The 20,248-nt window shown below is 42.6% G+C and overlaps 1 protein-coding gene across 2 annotated transcripts; it reads right to left on the reverse strand.

Annotated features, from left to right (window-relative positions):
• Positions 1-451: 451 nt before the first annotated feature.
• smad6b (SMAD family member 6b) lies at positions 452-18,932 on the reverse strand (the record flags this gene model as incomplete). 2 transcript variants are annotated; one of them, XM_079568111.1, is made up of 4 exons in its annotated part: positions 455-1,409; positions 13,933-14,010; positions 15,131-15,187; positions 17,533-18,226. In XM_079568111.1, the coding sequence occupies 4 exons, from the start codon at positions 18,224-18,226 to the stop codon at positions 871-873; spliced, it is 1,368 nt and encodes a 455-aa protein (XP_079424237.1). In that variant the 3' UTR covers positions 455-870. The 2 variants fall into 2 exon arrangements, with proteins under 2 accessions (XP_079424236.1, XP_079424237.1); XM_079568110.1 differs by lacking the exon at positions 13,933-14,010 and having other exon boundaries at positions 452-1,409; positions 17,533-18,932.
• Between the last annotated feature and the right edge of the window lie 1,316 nt (positions 18,933-20,248).

Below are 20,248 nucleotides of genomic sequence, written 5' to 3' on the forward strand. Positions count from 1 at the left end.
GCTGCCACAGAATTCTAAAGTTGCAGTGAAAATGGTATACAATACACACGTGCAACAAAATACATTTGTCAACAGAGCGCATAGCACCACTTGCAGGCACCAAATTGTTATTACACTGACCCTTTTTCCCTCTACTTTTAAAAATGCAAAAGGAAAAAAATGCTCTGAGTGAGAATGTATTTTGTAAAAAGCTGGCACAGGCCTGTACCCCCTCCTCACAGCCCCAACCCAGTCATTATGAAGGAAGCTGGTAAACCACATCCACCCTGGCTGCTGCGTTAAAGATTCCAGTGCGCTTGTAACACTCCCTCATTTTTGTGCACATTCCAGCAGATCTGAGCTGGTGTGGTTCTGCACCGGTCACTGTGGAGCCTGTAAGAGACATCGAGAGGACGAGTGAAGGGGGGACTTGCCGGGGGGGGGGGGGACATCTATGGGTACTCTCGTTTGTGATCTCTGTAGCTAAGACTCTTGGGACCTCAAGGACAACTGGCTTGGAAAATCCTCATAACTGAATAAAGAAACCAGCGGTTTTTATGCAAATACTTTATTATGAATGTGTGATTGCTATTTGCTGTTTGTCTGGATATTAATAGTATATAAAAACTATACATCAAATCCAGGCTTATCCGTATTTCTGTGCCATTTCTCAGGTCGGTATTGAAAGATTTGTCTTTATATATTTATATATATAATATATATAAGCCAAAGTGCATTTCCATTTTTTCCTCTTGTCCATATACACATTGCACCATACATAAATATGACACTGTAAAAATGACTCCATATTTACAAGTACAATATATATTTCATATAATATATAAAACTTTATATTAAATCTAGGTAGCAGATATTTGGACAGTCTTGTTGTCATCTGTGATTGTTGAGGAGGATCTCCAGCCAGCAGGGGCAGGAGGTGATGAACTGTCTGGAGTAGCAGGGGCCCCAGCCTTTAGCAAAACTGATGCGCACACTGTTGGGATCGTAAGGTCCGTCCAGGTCTGTGTCTGTGCTGTGGCGCAAAAGACAGGAGCGCTCATAATCAAACACTTTAATGGAGTATCCGGGCATGACCTTCCTGACCACCAGAGTCCTGCTGCTGGGCACATCCAGAGTGGGAGAGTTCACAAAGATGGGGTGGTGGCTGCGGTTGTAGGCCCACACTCCATCCGGCTCTTTGCTCAGGAGGATGCCGTAGCCGATTTTCCCTCGTGTGCGCTGCACAGTGCTGCTGCGCTGCTCCAGGCTGAGCTGGCCCAGGCAGAAGCCTGTGCCTTGAGGTAGATCATAAAAGATGCTGACGGAGGTCTCATACACTGTGTAGAGGCGGCCCACACGAGTTCGATGCTCCCAGTACGCCACATTACACCAGTGCACCTGCTTTGGAGCGTCTGGAGACAGGCTGGCATCTGCAACACAGACAGACAAACGCTTAGATAAATATATTTCAGAAAGAAAGAACAAGTATTCATCTTTGACACTGGCTCTAAATAATGCAAACCCTTCAGCTTTACTGACAGAGTAAAATTATTAGAAAAGAAATAAACAGATAATATGCAACTCTGGTTCAGAATGAAGGTTCCAAGTGTTGCCTCCAGGGGGCACTATAGGGACTAAACAGTTATTGGTGTTATGTGGTATTAAGTTCTATTGAACTTGTCCATCTACATTCTACAGCCTCCAGCTGTGGATGGACAGAGCTCTGGGGCTGGGCAAATGTGGAGTAAGTGAGTTGTGAAGTGAGTTTTCATGGTTCCAGAGTGAGGAGTGCTCAGTGACAGGCCTCGGCCCTCCTGTATGACTTACAGCTCCCTGGGCGGGCCATAGCCCTCTGTGTGCACCCTGCTCACTCCTGTATGTACAGACTGTATCAGCTCTACAGTCAGAGGCCTAGTCTAATACACACACTGCAGAGGGGTCCTGGGGCAGGCATTACTGCTACAGGGAGGACGTCCCTCACCTCTTTCCTCGTCTTCCTCTCATTCCACAGAGAGGGGGGGTCTCTACCCCTCCCCCTGCTTTGCACCCCCGCTGTGGGCCCGGGGACAGCATTCAGCTCTCTGACAACTTAGCACAAGCCTGTGACCTGCTGACCCTCCAGCCTTCATGCTATCAGCTCCCATTAACTCACACACACACTGATGCCATTATTTTGCTTCACAGAGTCTATTGGCACAGAGGATTTAAGCCAGGCCCGTGGCCCCATTCCTTTCAGTCTGTGAGCTCTCAGAGCTTAATGACCAGCCGGCCCATTAACAACCGCCTTTAAGGTAGAGACGCGCAGTTCAACACAACAAACCCTGGCTCACCTTTAGCTAACTCAGGCTTTCTGCTGTGAGTTTAGACTTAGATTAGCCAAATGCAGTGCAGACTTGACGTGGGGTTTTGTTCAGGGGGAAGGGGCTGGGGGAGGGGCACTGCTTCATCTCTCCATTTGAGATGTGCCATTAGTGAATTCCACAGCACTCCTCCACTGAGCTCAGCTTTACTGCCGTGGCCCCACACAACTCAGCACCAACTTGTTTATGGCCCTATTGTTTCAGATCACATGAAGCCCTCACAACAGGGTGAAAACTGGACAGGACAAATGCCTATGGATACAGAAGTAAAAAATAAAAATAAAATACTACAGCAGTCAGAGCCGAGGAGCAGGAAGAAAGCAAGGGGGACAAAGGTTAGACATGTATCTAAAGTGAGGCATGAGGTTGAGACAATGAGAAACTCTGGGCTAGACCTCTTCCTGAGCAAGTCTACGTGTGGCTCCGCGCGCCTGTTCTGGTCGGGGCCAAGCCGAGGCTTTGATGGAAGAACTAACAGGATCTCTTCAGAAAAAAAGTAGTATTGGGACAGACATGATGGCCACCCTCACTTTTACACTCCTTTCTTCACTAATACACTAGGGGACTATGTAGACATACTTTAAAATGTTATAATACACCTAATATCTGCAAATTATGATCTAAAAGCATTAAACTTTTGGTATTGAGAAAGGAGGCACACATTCAGTGTAGGTCAGGAATCTCCTGCCCTTTCCAAGTAGCTCAGAGTCTCCAAAATCTTTCAACATTTCTTCAAAATGCTTGATGGGCGACATTTAAGATGCATTTTTCTTGCAAGTACCTCTGTGCCAGTTTTGTTGCGTAAAACAACCTCATGTGGGTTTGAAAGGTTGGAGATTCTAGTTTAAGTAGAGATATTTTCAACAATTTTCACGAGAGCAGTAATCTCTTGAATTGCTTTACTTTATTTTGTGGTTGTTGTTTAAAACCAATTAAAGAGGGTTCTAGTAAATTTTGAATTGTTAGTTACGGTCCAAACTCCTTAAACTCAACTTTCCTAAAGCCTTTCCAACATCCAAATACTTCATTGGGGTGAGTTTGTAGGCACGTTTCACAACTTTCAGGGAGCACTACTGTCACAGTAATGTAAAAAACAACAACCAGCTGCTAGTTCACGATTGATATAAAGGCGTTATAATCCGATCCACAAGACATTTTTCAAAACTGTGTGTTTTTACAATATACTGAAGGACAAAATGTATTCCACACCTAAAAAAAACAGGTATAGGTGATTTCCATTGTGAATACCCATCTTAAAAATGACGGGTGTAACAGTTCAGGTGTATCATGTGCTTCAGGGCCAGACTAAGTGGAATCTGGCAGTAATTACCGAAGCTGTGCTCCAGTTAACCCTGCCACCTCTAACAGCTCCGTTTACCCATTAGAACAGGGCGACGCGTTATTGCTGTGATTTTATTCTCAAAAGCCTCTGTCTTTAGTGTCAGTCAAAGATACAAGTGGCCACTACCAAGTCGGAAGCAAGTTCAGGAGAGATTACGACGAGCTATACTGAATGATCGTAATATTGGTATTGCAAGAAACCACAAGGCGTCACAAAATTACTGAGGTCTTCCATCTGAAGGTCTGAGAATTACACATATTTCCCCACAAGCCTAAACAAAGACGTATTGGTAACTTAAAAAATGCATACGTTTGTTCTTTTTTTGTTTAAGAGCTGAGCCTGAAAAAGCCATTTTAACATGCAGAGTTCAGTATTGTATTTAGTCTCTTACTAATTCATTACAGTCTGTACTTGTTGGCCGTGTTCTTGGAGGTGATTGTAAAAAATATCTTTGCATGTAGAAAGCACATTTTGTTAAAAAAAGGGAAGATTGACGAGGGTAAATGCCCCCCCTTCAGCCTGACGAGAGAAGTCAGTATAGGAGACAAGCAAAAACAACACCATTACATCTCCCGGCATGCTCCAGGGCATATTGGAGCCAGGATCAGTCCGACTGTCTGCACCTCCAGTCTGCGGGCGGACAAAGAGAAAGTTCTGCACGTTTGTACCCTTTAAATTAAAATGGTTTTATTTCCCAATTGTTAGGCCCTGCACATTATTTATATTTCCAGTTCTAGTAGCAGAACGAAATAAGTTTTGTCGTCCTTCAGAATAACAAAAAAGTGGAGATTTGTGGAAAAATACCAGTCTGCTCTGTACATTTTTATTGATCGTGAACGAGTTAGAAGGTCGATTTGAGTGCAAATGTGGGACAAAGGATGCAATAATAATGATAATAATAATGGCTTACACTTGTATTGCGCTTCACAAGCCTGTGTTACCAAGCTTTTCAAATTTCTACACTATCATTATTCATTCACTCCATACTGTTGTAGCCACAGCTGCCCTGGGGTAGACGGCCTGACAGAAGCGAGGCAACCAGTCTAAGCCATCGGCCCCTCCGACCACCAACCACGAACGGTCTCCCATCCAAGTACTGCCAGGCCCTTCCCTGCTTAGCTAGGGCAGAGCAAATGCCATGTGTTTAAATGCATGAGTCCCATGTGTGTTCATTAAAATGCACTGCCCCGACCAAATAAACCAATAAATAAATAAACAAACAGCAGGTTGAGGTTACTGTTGCGTCTTGAAAGTTGTATTGCATGTTTCATTTAGGAAGGAGTTTGCACACCAACTAACAGTTTAAACTTGAGTCGCTCCCTCTTCAAATGCTTGTTAACCCCCCCCCCCCCCCCCCCAAAAAAAGGACCTAGATAATAATTACTAAGTTTATTTAATGGAAGCGTCTAAGCCAAGTTAATATTTTGTTCAAGGCAAGCTGAAGAAGACATTTCCCCCCACGCTGCCAACTTGAACTGGGCTAGGAAGTTATTGTCCTAAGTTTGACAAGAAAGAGTTTCAGTCCTTTTTTCCCTCTTGCAAGTTAAGGCGCTGGTTTTATATGAGCAGCGTTTGGAGTAGGTTGCAGAGCTCTTTAAGGGAGAGCCCTGCACATTCCTGAGCCCCCTCCCCTTCACGGTGCCTCCCCACTTCCTCCTCGCTTTCACAAACATTGGCTTGTGGTCCAGAAAGTGGGTTGTAATTATTCTATTATGGCCACCATCTAAAATCCAATACATTCTTCTGCGAGATTTGCAGTAGTTTCTGGTCCTGTAGGGGTTTGTGCTGACCATCTCAAATGTACTACTTAACTTTGTAATTCTCTCTCAACAGACTCAGTTTCATATGCACTAAACTAAAGCATGTTTGCAGCATCATCCTCCCACTAATGTGTTTCACTGTGGCGCCAAACTCTAGACGTCCATCTTAACAGTGTGTCCATGCGCCACGGGTCTTTACCAGCTACTATCTGAAACGATAACTGCAGGGCTAATGAAGGCGGCACGGTGGCTGAGTGGTTAGCACTTTTGCCTTACAGCAATAAGGTCCAGGGTTCAAATCCTGGACTGGGCAGGACCTTTCTATGTGGACTTGGCATGTTCTCCCTGTGACTGCGTAGGGTGCTCTGGTTTCCTCTAGACTTCCAAACACGCTGGTCAGATTGGCTCATAATCACAGCAGCTCAGGACTAATCCTCCATCTGATCAACGCAATTTCGATGTACAATTGTATAAGAAAAAAAGCAAATTACCTGATCAGCTCAACCAGCAGAGTTTAAAATATATGTGGACACTTTATGCTATGGGCAAACTAGAAATCACAATCGGTTATTTGTTCCTTTATTTCACATTGCTTAATTTGGAGGAACGCATTCCCCCACCTTTCAGGTTTTTAGGGTAAAGGATCCGGGAACTATTTTGGAGGATCTGGCAGAGATTTGAGATGATATAATGGTGTTTAATGAGACTGTTCCGGTAACTGTTTTAACCTGTTCCCTGAATCCATCACATCAGTCCAAAAGTGTTCCTGAAACTACTCTTTTACAAACAAAGCACTGACTGTTCTACACTGGTGGATCAGGAACCAGAAGTGAGTTGAAATGAAGATTTTTCTTTGGGTTTTGTCAGGAAATGCTGAGGTCGGGTCCCGAAAGCTACACCAGTTGAAAACCACTAGCCTCAAAGATGACCAACTTTATACATTCAAATTTGAATCACATACTGTATATGTTGTGGATGCCATTTTGGATTGTCAATGCATTTTCAGGATGGGTCTCAGTCACATGACCTTTTCCTTTTATGTTCACCATTTTGAGGGGTTTCCATCATAAAAATATTGAATTTTAGTGACCCCTGATGAAGATCACACTGGTCGAACTGCATTGGCGTCCCTGTGACTGAATAAAGGACTTTTATTTAGTCAGTGTGCCCCAGAGTAGACTTCTTGCCAATTTGCACAGTTAGTTCTTTTAATTCTGAATTCTACTCATATTTGATCACCTTTGACCCATAAATTTATGATTACCGGCTTTCCGACATCTTATTTTAATATCAGTTCAGAGAAAAATACCATAAAGCCAGATCACTCCTCGTAGATGGGGGTAAATGAGTTCTGTGGCTGAAGTCTGTGAGAGGAATGGGCTCTGTCAGGGGGGGCTTCTGTTTCAATCACAACACAGGACAACAGCAGAGACAGGAGCACTTCCTCGGCTCACAACACCTCATTAAAAATGCACGAGTTGACATTCCTCTGCTGTCAACATTTGCAAAAAAATTATGAGAACTTCCAGGCAGAAAGAAACGGTGGAATTTCACTCAAATCTCCATTGTGAGTTCTCAGTGTGACTCAATTGAATCAAGTGACTGATTCTTGAACTTCTGAACTTGTGTTTAATTTTCTCTCAGATAAATCAGTAGTTACAAGCGGAAGCTATTATTGCGCCGTCAAAAAGCTCTATACTTTAAGCATGAATAACAACAATGCCACGAATAACAATAGGAATATTCGGTGCCAAAATGCTGTTTGGGGACCACTAATGTTAATAGTAATACTGATACTAATATAACAACCAATAATGGGAAAAAACCTTCGATTCCTAATGACGCTTCCCACATAAAAATCAAACATTCATGCTTAGTTTGTGGGGGGGGGGGGGAAACTTTGACTATTTCCACACAGTTCGCTTGAATCAAAACATAAATCATAGGCAGTTTGTGTTTCTTTTTTGTTGCTTCTAATATCATTTTTTTTGTCACAACCTCATCACTTTTTGTGGCTTTTTTGTCACTTTTTTTGTTTACAGTTTGGCCTCATTTTTGTCAAACTGGAGAAAATGTTACTTCCTTTAATGCTGTCCCTGGACCAACAGGCATCAAAACTTGGTCTCTAAAGCTATATTTTGTTCGGTACCTGCTTTTGATACTTTTATTTTTTCAATACCAGTAGTATCGTTTTATCGTACCCAGCCCGAACTAAAATCATTTGTGTGTATGTGTTTTTAAAGGCACTATACCTGACTTTTTTCTTGTCAGTTTTTGGTCCTCCTTTGTAGGAAACTCAAACATTTGTGTTTAAGTTAAGAAATGTGCCTACACTCATTCCTATGAAGAATTTAATATGCTACAAATGTGTTAGGAAAGTAAGGAATGAGTATGAGCCACAAATAACATTTGAATTATTTTTTAAATGAGTTGGGGGTAATTTTAAGGGTAGGCACTCATAAGCTTCTTGCTTCAGGCCACTCCTTTTGAGCAAAATGTATGCTCAAATAAATACATTTTGTGACTTCCTCTATCATATATCGTAAAAATAATAATTACAAAAATCAGTAATGTTTTATAATTGGAAAAAAATGTACATCTCAGCCTTTGTGACTTTGTAATTTTTAATCGTCGAAATTAATGCTTTCTCTTGACTTTAAAATAAACTGCAAAAGTCGAGTTTTGTTGGGAGGGGGTTATTATTTTTCTCACCAACCATTTTTGAAGCTTTTTTCCCCCATATGTAGTTTTGTGCTTCTATCAGTCACAATAAATCAGCGGTGTCTGTAAAAGGCATGTGTTTGAAGCAGATGAAAGCAGCACATGACGTCTTATCTGCGAACTGTGTCTGAACAAGACTGTCAGATAGGCCCCCAGTCCCACGGTCCACACAGGCACATCAGGGAGGTTCTCAGGCACGGCACAACCTCAGTCAGGACACCACATGGCCATTATCTGTACTTAGATTTCATTTATAAATAATGGTAGGACTCCAAATGATGCCAGGCAAAGCAGCAGCGAGTGCCTTCTGAAAGCCCATGGACTTATTTCTCCCTTAATCCTTTCAACCATGCCATAAAAGTTTTAAAGTAGTAGAAATGGTTTAAATGGATATCCCGGGCTGATAGAGGAGAAAAATGTCCAATCTCAGTTCTCATCAATGGCTCTTGTGTATATGCGTTTGTGTGTTACATAAGGGGAAGCGCACGGCATCCTCTCAGGACATGACTGTGAGAGAACGCTCGCAACAAGACGCGCACTGAACTGGATCCGACCCCATCCCAGACTGGACGCGCCGCGGACATGACAAATGGCAGGAGTCCCTCACGTCTCCCAGGTTCTCTCGTCCTCTCTAACATTCCACTGTCCCCACTGTCAAAGGGGCCGATTCACCACGGCCTTTTAAAACAGGATGTTTGTCTGAGGCCTCCTTCCCCTAAAATAAACAATCCGCACAACCTGATTCGGAGCCGGGTGGAAGCACTCCGCTCACATTATTTCCACATCCGTATCCTGGCCCTACACCCCACATCCCTGGGAGACTGCGGCGGGACCCTGGGGATGCTAACTTACACTGCCTGGCCAAAATATAACTATGTGCCCAAAGAATGAGATCCGCTGACGACCTGAACATCCTGAATGACCAGGTTATTCCATCAGTGGATTTCTTCTTCCCTGATGGCATAATAATATAATGCCAGGATTCATCAGGCGCACATTGTGAAAGAGTGGTTCACGGAGCAGAATATAACTTACATTGATTGGCCAGATCTTAACCCCAATGAGAATCTTTGGGATGTGCTGGAGAAGGCTTTGCACCGTGGTCACACTCTCCCATCATCAATACAAGATCTTGGTGAAAAATTAATAAAACATTTGATCTTTTGATTGCAGGAACTTACTGAAACAATGCCACAGCGAATCATCAAAAGCTAAAGGTGGACCAATGACATATTAGTGTGACTTTTTTTAAGCAGTACTAAGTAACTCATGCCCCTAAAGGCCATAAGCGTCACTGCAGGTGTCGTAGCATGTTGCGGTTTTTAACTCATTCATTGTCATTAATTGAGGGTAAATATTACACTGACAGAAAAGACAAAGGGAGAGAGGGATATTGTACATCCAATACACAATGGAGATATTTTTTTTCACTCAAACTTGGCTGTAAATAAATACTGTTTAAGTGGTGCTAGCCTGCAGTTAACTTTCCCCATTAGCCTGTTAGCTTCATCTTCAAGATTCCATTAGTGTGTATTGGGGCCTCTGGGTCGGTGCAGGGAAAGCTGCAAGTGTGGTTTTACGCCCAGAGACACCAGGGGGAGATGAAAGACCCCCCCAATCATCCCATCAACACTTGTATTACTCCCAGAGGGACTACGGAAAAGATTCATTAAGGTAAACAAGTTACTTAGTACTGCTTTACGGTGACTTTTTTTTGGTCAGGTAGTGTAGTTTAAGGCACACACGCAACCACTACTCTGCATCAAAAGACTAACTGGTAGTAAGAAAAAGCTGCTGTTCAGATCAGTGGTTCTCTTTACATTAACCATGGCCCTTACTACAAAGTACAAGGAATCAAGCATATTGCTGTTATAGTCCTATTAAAAACAGGCCCACATGAGAATACACAGAGCAGGCAACACGAGACAGGTGGCATCATGCAGATGTTTGCAACACCCAGGTGACAGCTCTGCTCTGACTTCTTTGCAAAAAATGGTATATAAGTTTCTGTTTTCATCAATCCACAACATGTAAAACAGGTTACTCCTCCAACTACCCCTGACTACTCCATATTGGATGTCCCAGTCTAATTGAAAGATAAATCAAATGCAGAGAATACGTTTCTGATGAGGGCATTTAAGTTGATCTCAATCATAACCTTTCAGCTCGTTGAACATCCAAGGTGCTGTATATCCCGCGGCAATAACAGAACAAAGGCGAGATGCCGCTGCAAGTGCCCAGGGCTAAACTTCATCATTTGTAGAACTAGCTTTCGCACTAAACAAACCAGTTCCAGCGCTTTTTCAGTCAATTGTGTCACGTACAATACTGTTCTATGGGGATTTCTGTGGCCTCAGGCTGTAAAAAAGGAGCTACGGTTAGCTTCCCCATCGCTCTCTGTGCCCCCCAGATGTGCTTTCAGACGTAAAACAAGCATACAGTCAAACATTAAAGCTTCCTTTATCATGATAGCCTCCAGCTCTTAGTCTTGTGATTATTTTCCCAGCTATGTTCTGGACAAAGTGAATGCTTTAATACAACATAGGAGGTTAAGGTATACTTTATTGTCCCTGTAGGAATTTATTTTCCCTGAATTTGACCCATTCCACTACGCTGCTGCTCAGTCAACCTCTTATAGGAGCAGTGGGAGACTGAAATGCAATATACTTAAGACTGGAGCTGGAGGTTATAGAAATCTACAGTGAAGGATGTGACAAGTTTAGGCTGGTTTTAGGCTGGTAGTCAGTTTGTAAAGTCTGTCACTCTGTTGGGTTTGACAGCTCCATTACTAAATTATCACTTTCAGATGGACGCAGGCTTTTCTGATCAACATTTACAGAGCAGCATAAAGACCCAACAGGGAGCCAAGTTAGGAGTGGATGAGACATGTTTATGACCTGATCGGGGGATTAACGTGAAGTCAAAACTCCCATAGGGTCTCTACATCTTCAGTAGAATGTTTTCAGCTGTTTTCAGAATGCTTTAAGCTTAAAAAAAAAAAGGCAAACTGAAGCATGTCGTCTCCCCACACATAGGAAGCCGTTCATTTATTAACTAATTGTGTGATAGCGCCCATTCACCGTTGTTAAAGGAGACTAGCATTTCTCTGATTGTTTTTAGTTACGTCCATTTATGGCAGGAAACAGAGTCTATGTTCAAGGACGCTTCTTTTGATCTTGAGCTGGTTTATGGTCAGGAGTTCCTAGCTGGAGGATTCGCCTTTTTTGTGGAGTCTCCTCAGTGAGCTGCTTATACGAAATAAAAACACAGTAGAGCCACATGTTTACTTTGAAGAGACTTGCATGGACTCGGGCACTGGGGGCAGTAACTTAGAAAGAAAATGACATATGTGTTTTCTCTAAACACTTTGCGATATTCACTTTGATGTTTGTAAATACTGGGTGCATTAAGAGAAATGGCATTTATACGTTTTGCCAGCTTATGTAGAAATGCGTAACATCTTTGGACTGACATTGCAATATTTGAATGGTTTTGATATAATAGGTATAACTCAGAACATTGACATGCCTTAACTAACACAAAGCAAGTTTAAAACATGACTTCATTTCTTTGTGACATAATGAAGTTTCCTGTTTCCTGTTAGTTTTAGATGTGAATCAGCGATATTTATATTGTGTTGGTCAATATCGCGATAACCGTTGTGCTCCCGTAATGCGAACTCAACACAGAAAGTCTCCACATGCCTCCCAAACTGAACAAAACCGACGTCTGAACATTATAATCGCCCCAATTGTGAGCTGGACAGACACCAGGGGAACAGCAGAGACATGCTCCTCACCACAGTCCCCCGGGGAGTTGTGGTCCGCTCTGACTAACCCCGACTGTTGACTGAAGGAGTGTCGCCTTGCCTATTCAAAGAAGGAAAGGCGTTGCACAGTACAGTCCGTCGCACTGTTCCCGTCAGAAGAAGCCCTCCGTACCTCCACGGTTTTGCGAGTGGCCACGCTTCAGCTCCACGGATCAGAGCAGCGTGGGTCTGATTACACTTTGATCCCACTCATGGATTTGTGAACGAAAAAAAAAAAAAAAAAACAGGGGGAGGGCCAGCACACGCCTCAGGATCGGCTCACCCCTCGCTCACAAAGAGTGCTTTCAATGTCACTCTCAAAGCAGCGATGCTCTTCGATGAGAGTAAAGCACACATAAAAGAAGAGAGCTCTGTCAGAACGAGGGCTGAACAATATATTGCCTCGTTATTGTTATCGCAACATGAGGTGCCGCAATGTCCATATCACAAAAAGCCACAATATATCGCTATGGTTCAACACTTTTTCAACAAACACAGCCTCAAACAAAAGCACGCTCTAATATAAAAATGTGTAGTTCTGTTGTAGCAACGATTTTCCAAATCTAGTTCTATTATTGTATGTATTGTTTTCTAAAAGCCCTTCTTGGGACGGACTTTGCCTTGGCTATAAATATAGTGTTCTACTACTTATTAGGTTCACATATAAATATATATGTATCAGGTTCACATCTAAATTGGAGATCCTGTCTTTATGTGTGATATACTGTAAAATGTATATATGTATTGTATTTTCTTATGTTATTCTTTATTTTTTTTTACTATATGGATCATGTTTTTTGTGTCCTTAATATAGTCTTAATAATAATAATAATAAATATAGAATGTTTTAGCTTTTTGGTTTTGATTTAGTATTTTTTACTTTCGACACAAATTGATGAAAACATAATATTTTGTATAATTTTTATATAAAGAAGCAAAATAACAAAATGATAATGTTATTGCAATATTCATCAAATTTTGCGTCATTTTCTCATATCATCTAATCTGAAATAAAAAATAACTCATAGCGCAGGGCAGGACCAAGGGACGTTATACCACAACCGAAATCAGACAGTTTTTTCTTTGTAAATGTATTAGCTTATTATGCTAGCACGGCACGCTAATGTAAATCTATCACTACTTCACTATTGTTCTACAACTATTTGAAGTAAATACATTAATAAGAAGAATCATCATCATAATAAACTGAACTATCAATATGTTTTGTTTATGACAACCTATAAATACGACACTTAAAGAGACTATACAGAGTTTAAAAATGTTATAATTATGTATTTTCCTCCCCCTACATGTTCCAACAATGTCCTACTGTGTAGAATGAGCCAGACCTGTTCACCACACTGCTTCTAAAATCCTGCACTGTCACTCAAAAAGGTGTTAATTCGGTCCAAGTGCCGTCATGCACGAGCTTAATATAGAAGCTGCAGTTACAAGTATGACCTGAGGTGGCAGTAATGAGTATAAAATGACGAACTTGCATCTAGCCCCTTTAAGAAGACGCAAATAAGAGGTGTCTGACATTCACCCAAATTAATTTTAACACTATCTGTATCACTTTCTGAAGTAATTGGACAATATCATTAGCACCCAATGATGTGTTTAATGTGTGCAACGTTTTGATAGTTGATAAATTTAACAAAAAAAATGGCTGTAAAATAAAAGACACAAGAGATTTACTGCGCAAGTTCTTTTTCATCTGCTGTAAATGCATCTTTTGAATACTATATTGTGCACAAAATACAAATCTCATATCTCCACATCTAACACTCATCCTTGCAGTAACAAGCAGCATCACGTTCCACAACTTCTAAACACAGCTCTAATTGCTCACCCCCGAAACAAACACCCTCACGATACGCCCTCTGCATCTACACCGGCCACTCACCGATCAACACAAACGAGAGCGCTTTTATATTGGGAACAGCTGGAGGACACACCCACCTGAGAATTCCCCCGGTGAGCTGTTGGGCGAGCTGGCCGCCTCGCTCTCAGAGTACGACACAGTGGAGTCAGACCGATCTGTGGACAGAGGCTCACGTGAGGAGAAGAAAACTGCGACTTTATCGAATATATTCATCTTTAACATCTACACAGTATAAGGAAATAACATCTAGGGGCACTTGTAATACTTTTTTTTTTAATGCTTTTTTTTGGGTTTAGCTTTGATTGCTATTCCACGTGACGCAATATAATCATTCACAAGTTTGAGTCTGCGTCAGCATCTGCTTTGAATTTTACTGAGAGCTTGGATTTAGTGGGTGCCGTAGTCTGGCAACAGTGAGAAATGAAGAATTTGGCTTATATCAATATTACGCTTGCAAATATAGATGCTAGAGATGGAGATACTGGTTGGCCGAGATAAGGAGTCATTATTTTCACTTTTTACGCATTAAAGCTAGGCCGATCTCTGTCCATAATCATTTTGTTTGGATGCTCCACATGCTTTTCTGATGCTGCACAAATATTGTATTGCAATATTGGGTGATGCAATATTCGTATCACGAGAAGCGGATGCAATCTTTGCAAACTCAGCCTAAAACAATAAATGCATGGAACTGACGTGCAAAAGCTATACCTTGGTTTGACACAATATCTTGAAAACAATTGACTTGCGATTTGTGAATGGAATATGCAGTGTTTAAACAATTTAGCAAAATATCACGATATCGTTATCACAATATTGCACACATGTATCGCAGGTTTTTTGTCAATATTGTGCAACCCTAATACATACTGACTTCTATCAAATTGAATACATATTCATACTCACTGACAGCCTAGTCTCAAGATAAACATTACAAGACATAATGACCACTGATGCTGTAGGCAACAGTTCATTCCTCCTCAAAGTCAATGTGAGAGTGGCAAGAAGATGTGAAAAAGTGGGCAGTAATTAACTGCAAACTATTACAAAAACATTAGTCATCTTGACTTTGGCAAGTGCATGATGGTTCAAATGTGCAGCTCTTGGATTGTGATGGGATGGGGTGTTACCGGTTTGAAGTGACATCTAACAGAAAAGCCCCAAAGAAGGAACAAGTGATGCACATGCAGTGAAAAAGGGTGTGTGAACTGTTTCATACTGGGCATATTATAATTATCAGGCAGGTTATGCCTGATCACATAGTCAATGACTTACCCAGTGGCTTGTGGTCGTCTTTTTGGGCAAGCCTCGAATAAGGAGGAGGAGGTGATTCTGTGGGGCAACAATACAGTGGTAGTAAAACATTGATAGTAATAGAATGAATGTGCTCCTTTGTAAACTGGCTACAAGAAACAACAATCTTTGATTCACTAAATATCAGATTTTTGAATAGTTCCTTAATGATTATTTTCAAATTAACATGAGAAACATCACAGAAACAGAAATGGTTAAGGAAAAGCTTTTAGCTTGGTGTGTAGCATGTATTAATGTGGCACAAAGATTTGTTTAAGCCTGTGAAGAATTGTGATGTTAGAAATGCTACGACTTTGGACCAGAACTAATATTTCCACTCATCCTCTTTCATTATAAGTAAACAAACAAACAAAATACCGGCATAGGGTTTTTAACTATCTGCGAACCGACAGGTATAAATAAAGTTACCTGAACCTGACTGCTGGAGAAACCTGCGACTGTAGGACATACGTATTTCCACACCAGGTACCACCACATAAAATACTTGACCTTCTGAGGACCACCAGACTCAAATCTGGACTGAACTGAGTCTAAAGTCTATCTAAATTGAACAAAATGTTGTCTAGACAGGGTTTAAACCAGAAAAAAACACTTATCTTTAATGCATTACTAAAGCCTAAATGAAATTATCTCTAATTACGATGAATAAAGCCGAAAACTGCAAATGACCCTCAGTACCACCTGATGAAACTTAAGTACCACCAGTGGTACAAAGCACAGTTTGAGAGAAACTGCTTAAGATGAACCAGTCTAAAGGTTCAGCTTTCATTAAATAAAGATATAAATCCCATTTGCCCCCATTTGCCCCAAAAATGTCCTTCAGTAAACTGTTGAAAAAGCAGAAAATCCCCAAAGGAAGTGCGGCACAGAGGCGCGCTGTGACCTCAGCCGGGGAAAAGGAGAGAGCAGGGCGCTGCGTGGCTCCTTTAAGAGTGACCGCAGTAATTGCCAGGATCTGAACTCAGTCACTCAGATCCACAGAGTCAGCCTGGCGCCAGCTCTAGGCAAACGTATATTATCACCACTCCTTCACCTAAATAGCACAGGGACCTCCTCAGGACAAAGGGCTTTTGAAGCACAATACAAAACTGATCGTAGTCCTTAAGTTGTACAGCCGACTAAACAAAGAAAGAAACATTTTTGTCCACTTCTACCGAAACGGTTCAAAAAGAGGCACCAGAGGAGTGTGGTTTCATGTTTCACAGTGAAAACATTCCCTTGTTTTTAATGTTCTGGACTAAAAACGCTGATTGAGTTCTAGATTATGGTTGTGTTGTTGAATAGCATGAGAGAAATCCCACGCATGAGCGAATGGCAGCTATGTCCACAGGCCGCACTCTTATGTGCCTGGGCCCAGCGGGACACATTCACTTCTCCTTAGCCAACTAAAGTCAATGATACACTACGCTCAACAGTGATAACATTACAACCCTGAAAAGAAAGTGTTAAACAGCATGAGCGTGATCAGCTGACAACTGGAGTCCTGGTTTTCCTGAGATGTACCTGATATAGTTGGACTTTTGACTCTGAAGTGCTGCTCACTGCCAGTTGGCTCTAGTAAATATGGATGTTATGGAAATTCCAGCTCCAGTGCCAGTGAGGAGACAGAAATACTGACACACACATCTCTGCACATGATCCCAGGCTGACAGCGGGTCAGCGGGGTCAAGTGACCCGTGCACTGGGGTGTGCCAAATCACTGCCCCCCACCACCACCACCCAGCCAGTCCAGCCTGGCCAACATCACCTCAACGGCCTTTATCAGCAGAAAAGCCCTGGAGCCTCTTACTTCTTAGCCCCAAAGTTAATGGTTCTCAAACTGTGGTATGTGGACCACTGGTGGTACTCAGGGCATCCGTAATGTCAGACTTAATTGTGAGATCATTTCATTTATGCTTTAATTATCCATTTAAGTTGTGTATTTTTTCTGATTTGGACACAGTTTACACCCATTTTACACATTATTTGGTCCAATTCAAGCCTATTATACCCTGTATTAGACCCTGTTTAATTCTGATTTGATCTTGATGTCATTTTTATGAGGTGGAACTTGGAAGGTCAAATATTGTATGAGGTGGTAGTTGGTGTGAAAAGTTTGAGGAACACTGCTGTAGTTAAACAAACCTGACAGTCCTTGTGTGAACTATGTCAGGTAACACAGCAGTGTGATTGTGGTAACCCTGACTCTAAGGTCTTTGGCCGTGAAAAGAAGAATTAAGAGCATAAGGAGCTGCTATAATTTCTCTTCAGGGATATTTGTCTATAGTGCCATTAATTGAAGATTTTCCATATTGTTGCCGCTTATTCACATTGCCCACATTCACAAAGCTTAAGACCGTCCCCACTGCTGGCCCAGTGCTTACCTGGCCCACACAGGCGGCTGTAGTGATAGGGGTTGCAGCACACGGTGAGAGTGTCCTGGACCCCGAAGCTTGCGCATTCACACAGTGGTTTGAGCTGGGCCTGGTGTTGGAGGTCTGCCCAACGGTACAGTTTACATACAAGCAGCGGCGGAGAGGCGGCCTGGCCGGCCAACCGCAGATCTGTGCGGGACACCATCACACAGTCACTGGGCATGCCTCCTCGGGACTCCACCGCCTCTAGCAGCGAGTCCAGCGCCCTCTCCTTCAGCCGTTTCAAGAGGCTGTGCGTTGCGGTTTTGAGCTCCTGCTCGAGCACGGCGCGTGGCATCGCCTGCTGCGCTTCATGTGGACTCCTCTGTGTGAACTGGCACGAGCCTGGGTCCCCGGAGAGCTCAGAGTGGTCCCTGTCTTTGAACAAGCAGCACGTGACGGTCCTGCTCTCACTGTCCTGGCCCTGGGAGCACGGTGCGCCCCCGCCTTGGTCCGCCGTAACCCCCGGGGCGCCCCTGTCCCCCGAGGGCCACACAGGGGAGCCGCTGGGGGTCATCGTTCTGAACTCCGTTTTGGGAATCTTCTCCGGGTTGGTACCGCAAAGCTCGTCTTTGTCATCTCTCCCATTGTCCTCCTCTCGGTCTGGGATCAAACGGCTTCTCCAGAGTCGCCGGACAAGACCTGAGCGTTTCGTCCTGAACATACGACAACTTCAAATCTAGAAATTGCGCTTATTCACGTGTAATAGGGCTATCCTAAAACAACTGATGTGGAGACAGTCGATGCCAAACATGAATGAGAGTGGAATGCCGTGCAGCGCGTGCACAGCCAACGCGCGAGGAGCGGAGACTTCACATTAAGTGGAGTTGATCTAAAACAAAGCGGATTGCTACGTCTGTAGCATAACGAGCCCCACACAAAAAGCGTTTTAAAACAATGAGAACATGCATGTAAAGCCTACAGCTGCACAAGAGTCGATTAGGAAACGCAACAGAACAAAATCCAAACCAAGTGGCCGTGGGCGCAACACGCCATGAAGCACGAAGATTTTAAAGCCGCTCCAAACTACTTTGTTCAGCACCGAGAGCGGAGGTAGGACTTCGGAGGGTTTAATCCTTTAAAAGAGCAGTAAACCAGGCTCCGGAGGCCAGTAGGTCCATGGAAAATATCCGTGTCTCTGTCCTAAAGCGTTCAGTGTAGACCTCAGCCAAACTACAGCGCGCAGCCTCTTCTTTCGGCGTTTTCTCTCTTTTCCTTTTGCCCCTCTTCCTCACACTCACGCGCGCACACACATACACACGCGCGCGGGGCCCCCAAGGAGAGCGGTGGAGCCATTGGCTGACTACCATCATGTGCTAGTCTAGACACTTTGGCGGCTGGGAGCTGCACTGACTGTTGCGCAAACAAGGTTTCGAGTTTCTTAACTCTTAAAGGCGAAAACACAGAAGTCGAACCAAACTTTCCGAAATTCGTTCATGGGCAATTCAGCCACTGATGAACTATGGAAATAGCCCACTCATTTATGATCATTGCATAAAGTTTCAGCCTAAATATGAATACATTTAAACAAGGTTTTTAGAACTCTTCTGTAAAAAGTCCTGTGCAATCCCACAAAGGCACATGTAGAATCCTACACACATGGGCAGGATATGCAAGCGCTATTATTATTGAAAACAAATATGAATATGTACAAATAAAATGCAGACATCAAGCATTGTCATCAGATAATAAACCTAATTCACTAACTAACTATTGGTCCACCATGTGCAATAGGCAAATGTTCATATAAGATTTTTTAAGGTAAAGGTAAAGGCTGAAAATGCCATGAGGGAAACACAGTATTTTTAAGCTACTTGTTGCAGTTTTCTACGTATCAAACCAAGAAAGAGTTAAAAAGAACAACTCGTAACTCCAGGCCACGCCCACACAGGAGAATTTGATCCACTCAAGCAAAGGTCCAGTAGTTAACAGCGCTGATTGGCTGAAAACAGTACAGGTCCAGCCCCAATAACAAAGTCCCACCCAACACTGAAACTGTTTAACAAGTGATGAATGAAACACAGTTATGAAGAGGCTGGTCGTGGGGAAACATGCTTTAACCTAAAGAACCCAAGAGCTGTTCTTTCAAACCTTACAGCAAAACTGTGTTCAAGTGTACCAGAAAGGACCAATGCATACATAAACAATGTGGGGAGTTAATAAATGAAACAATGAACCAAATTAGACAGATATTGTGCAGTTAGACTATAAAATTAAATGGCTTATTAGTTACAGTTTTTGTTCTCTGCATTAGACTCATCCTTCAATGCCATGGAGCAATATAAGAAGCAGTAGGCGACTATTTAATTGACAGGTCTACAGCCAATCCTGCGGCAGAAACAGCTCATTGTTTGAAGGAATTTGTTTGTTTGTCTGTGGAATCAAATGGAAAGTAATGTGTTCAATAGTGTTCAGCATAATAAAATCATATTGACAGATCAAACAATATGAGGAGGAAAAGTGATTTGTTTATTTGCCATATCACCCAGCCCCACTGGGAACCGTCTCCAGATCGTATGCGAGGCTTGGGGCTATTTGGCTGATTGGACATTCATCAGTGATGAGTTAGCGTGAGAGTTCAGGTGAGGTGTGGAGGGTTTTACTGGTGAGAAAAGGAATCTCACTCGTGGACTCAGTTGATTCAACTTTGTCCCTTTCACGGGGATCGGCCTTGTACAAATAGAAT

This window comes from Gobius niger, assembly GCF_951799975.1.
Source record: "Gobius niger genome assembly, chromosome: 12".
In the NCBI taxonomy this organism is placed as follows: domain Eukaryota; kingdom Metazoa; phylum Chordata; class Actinopteri; order Gobiiformes; family Gobiidae; genus Gobius; species Gobius niger.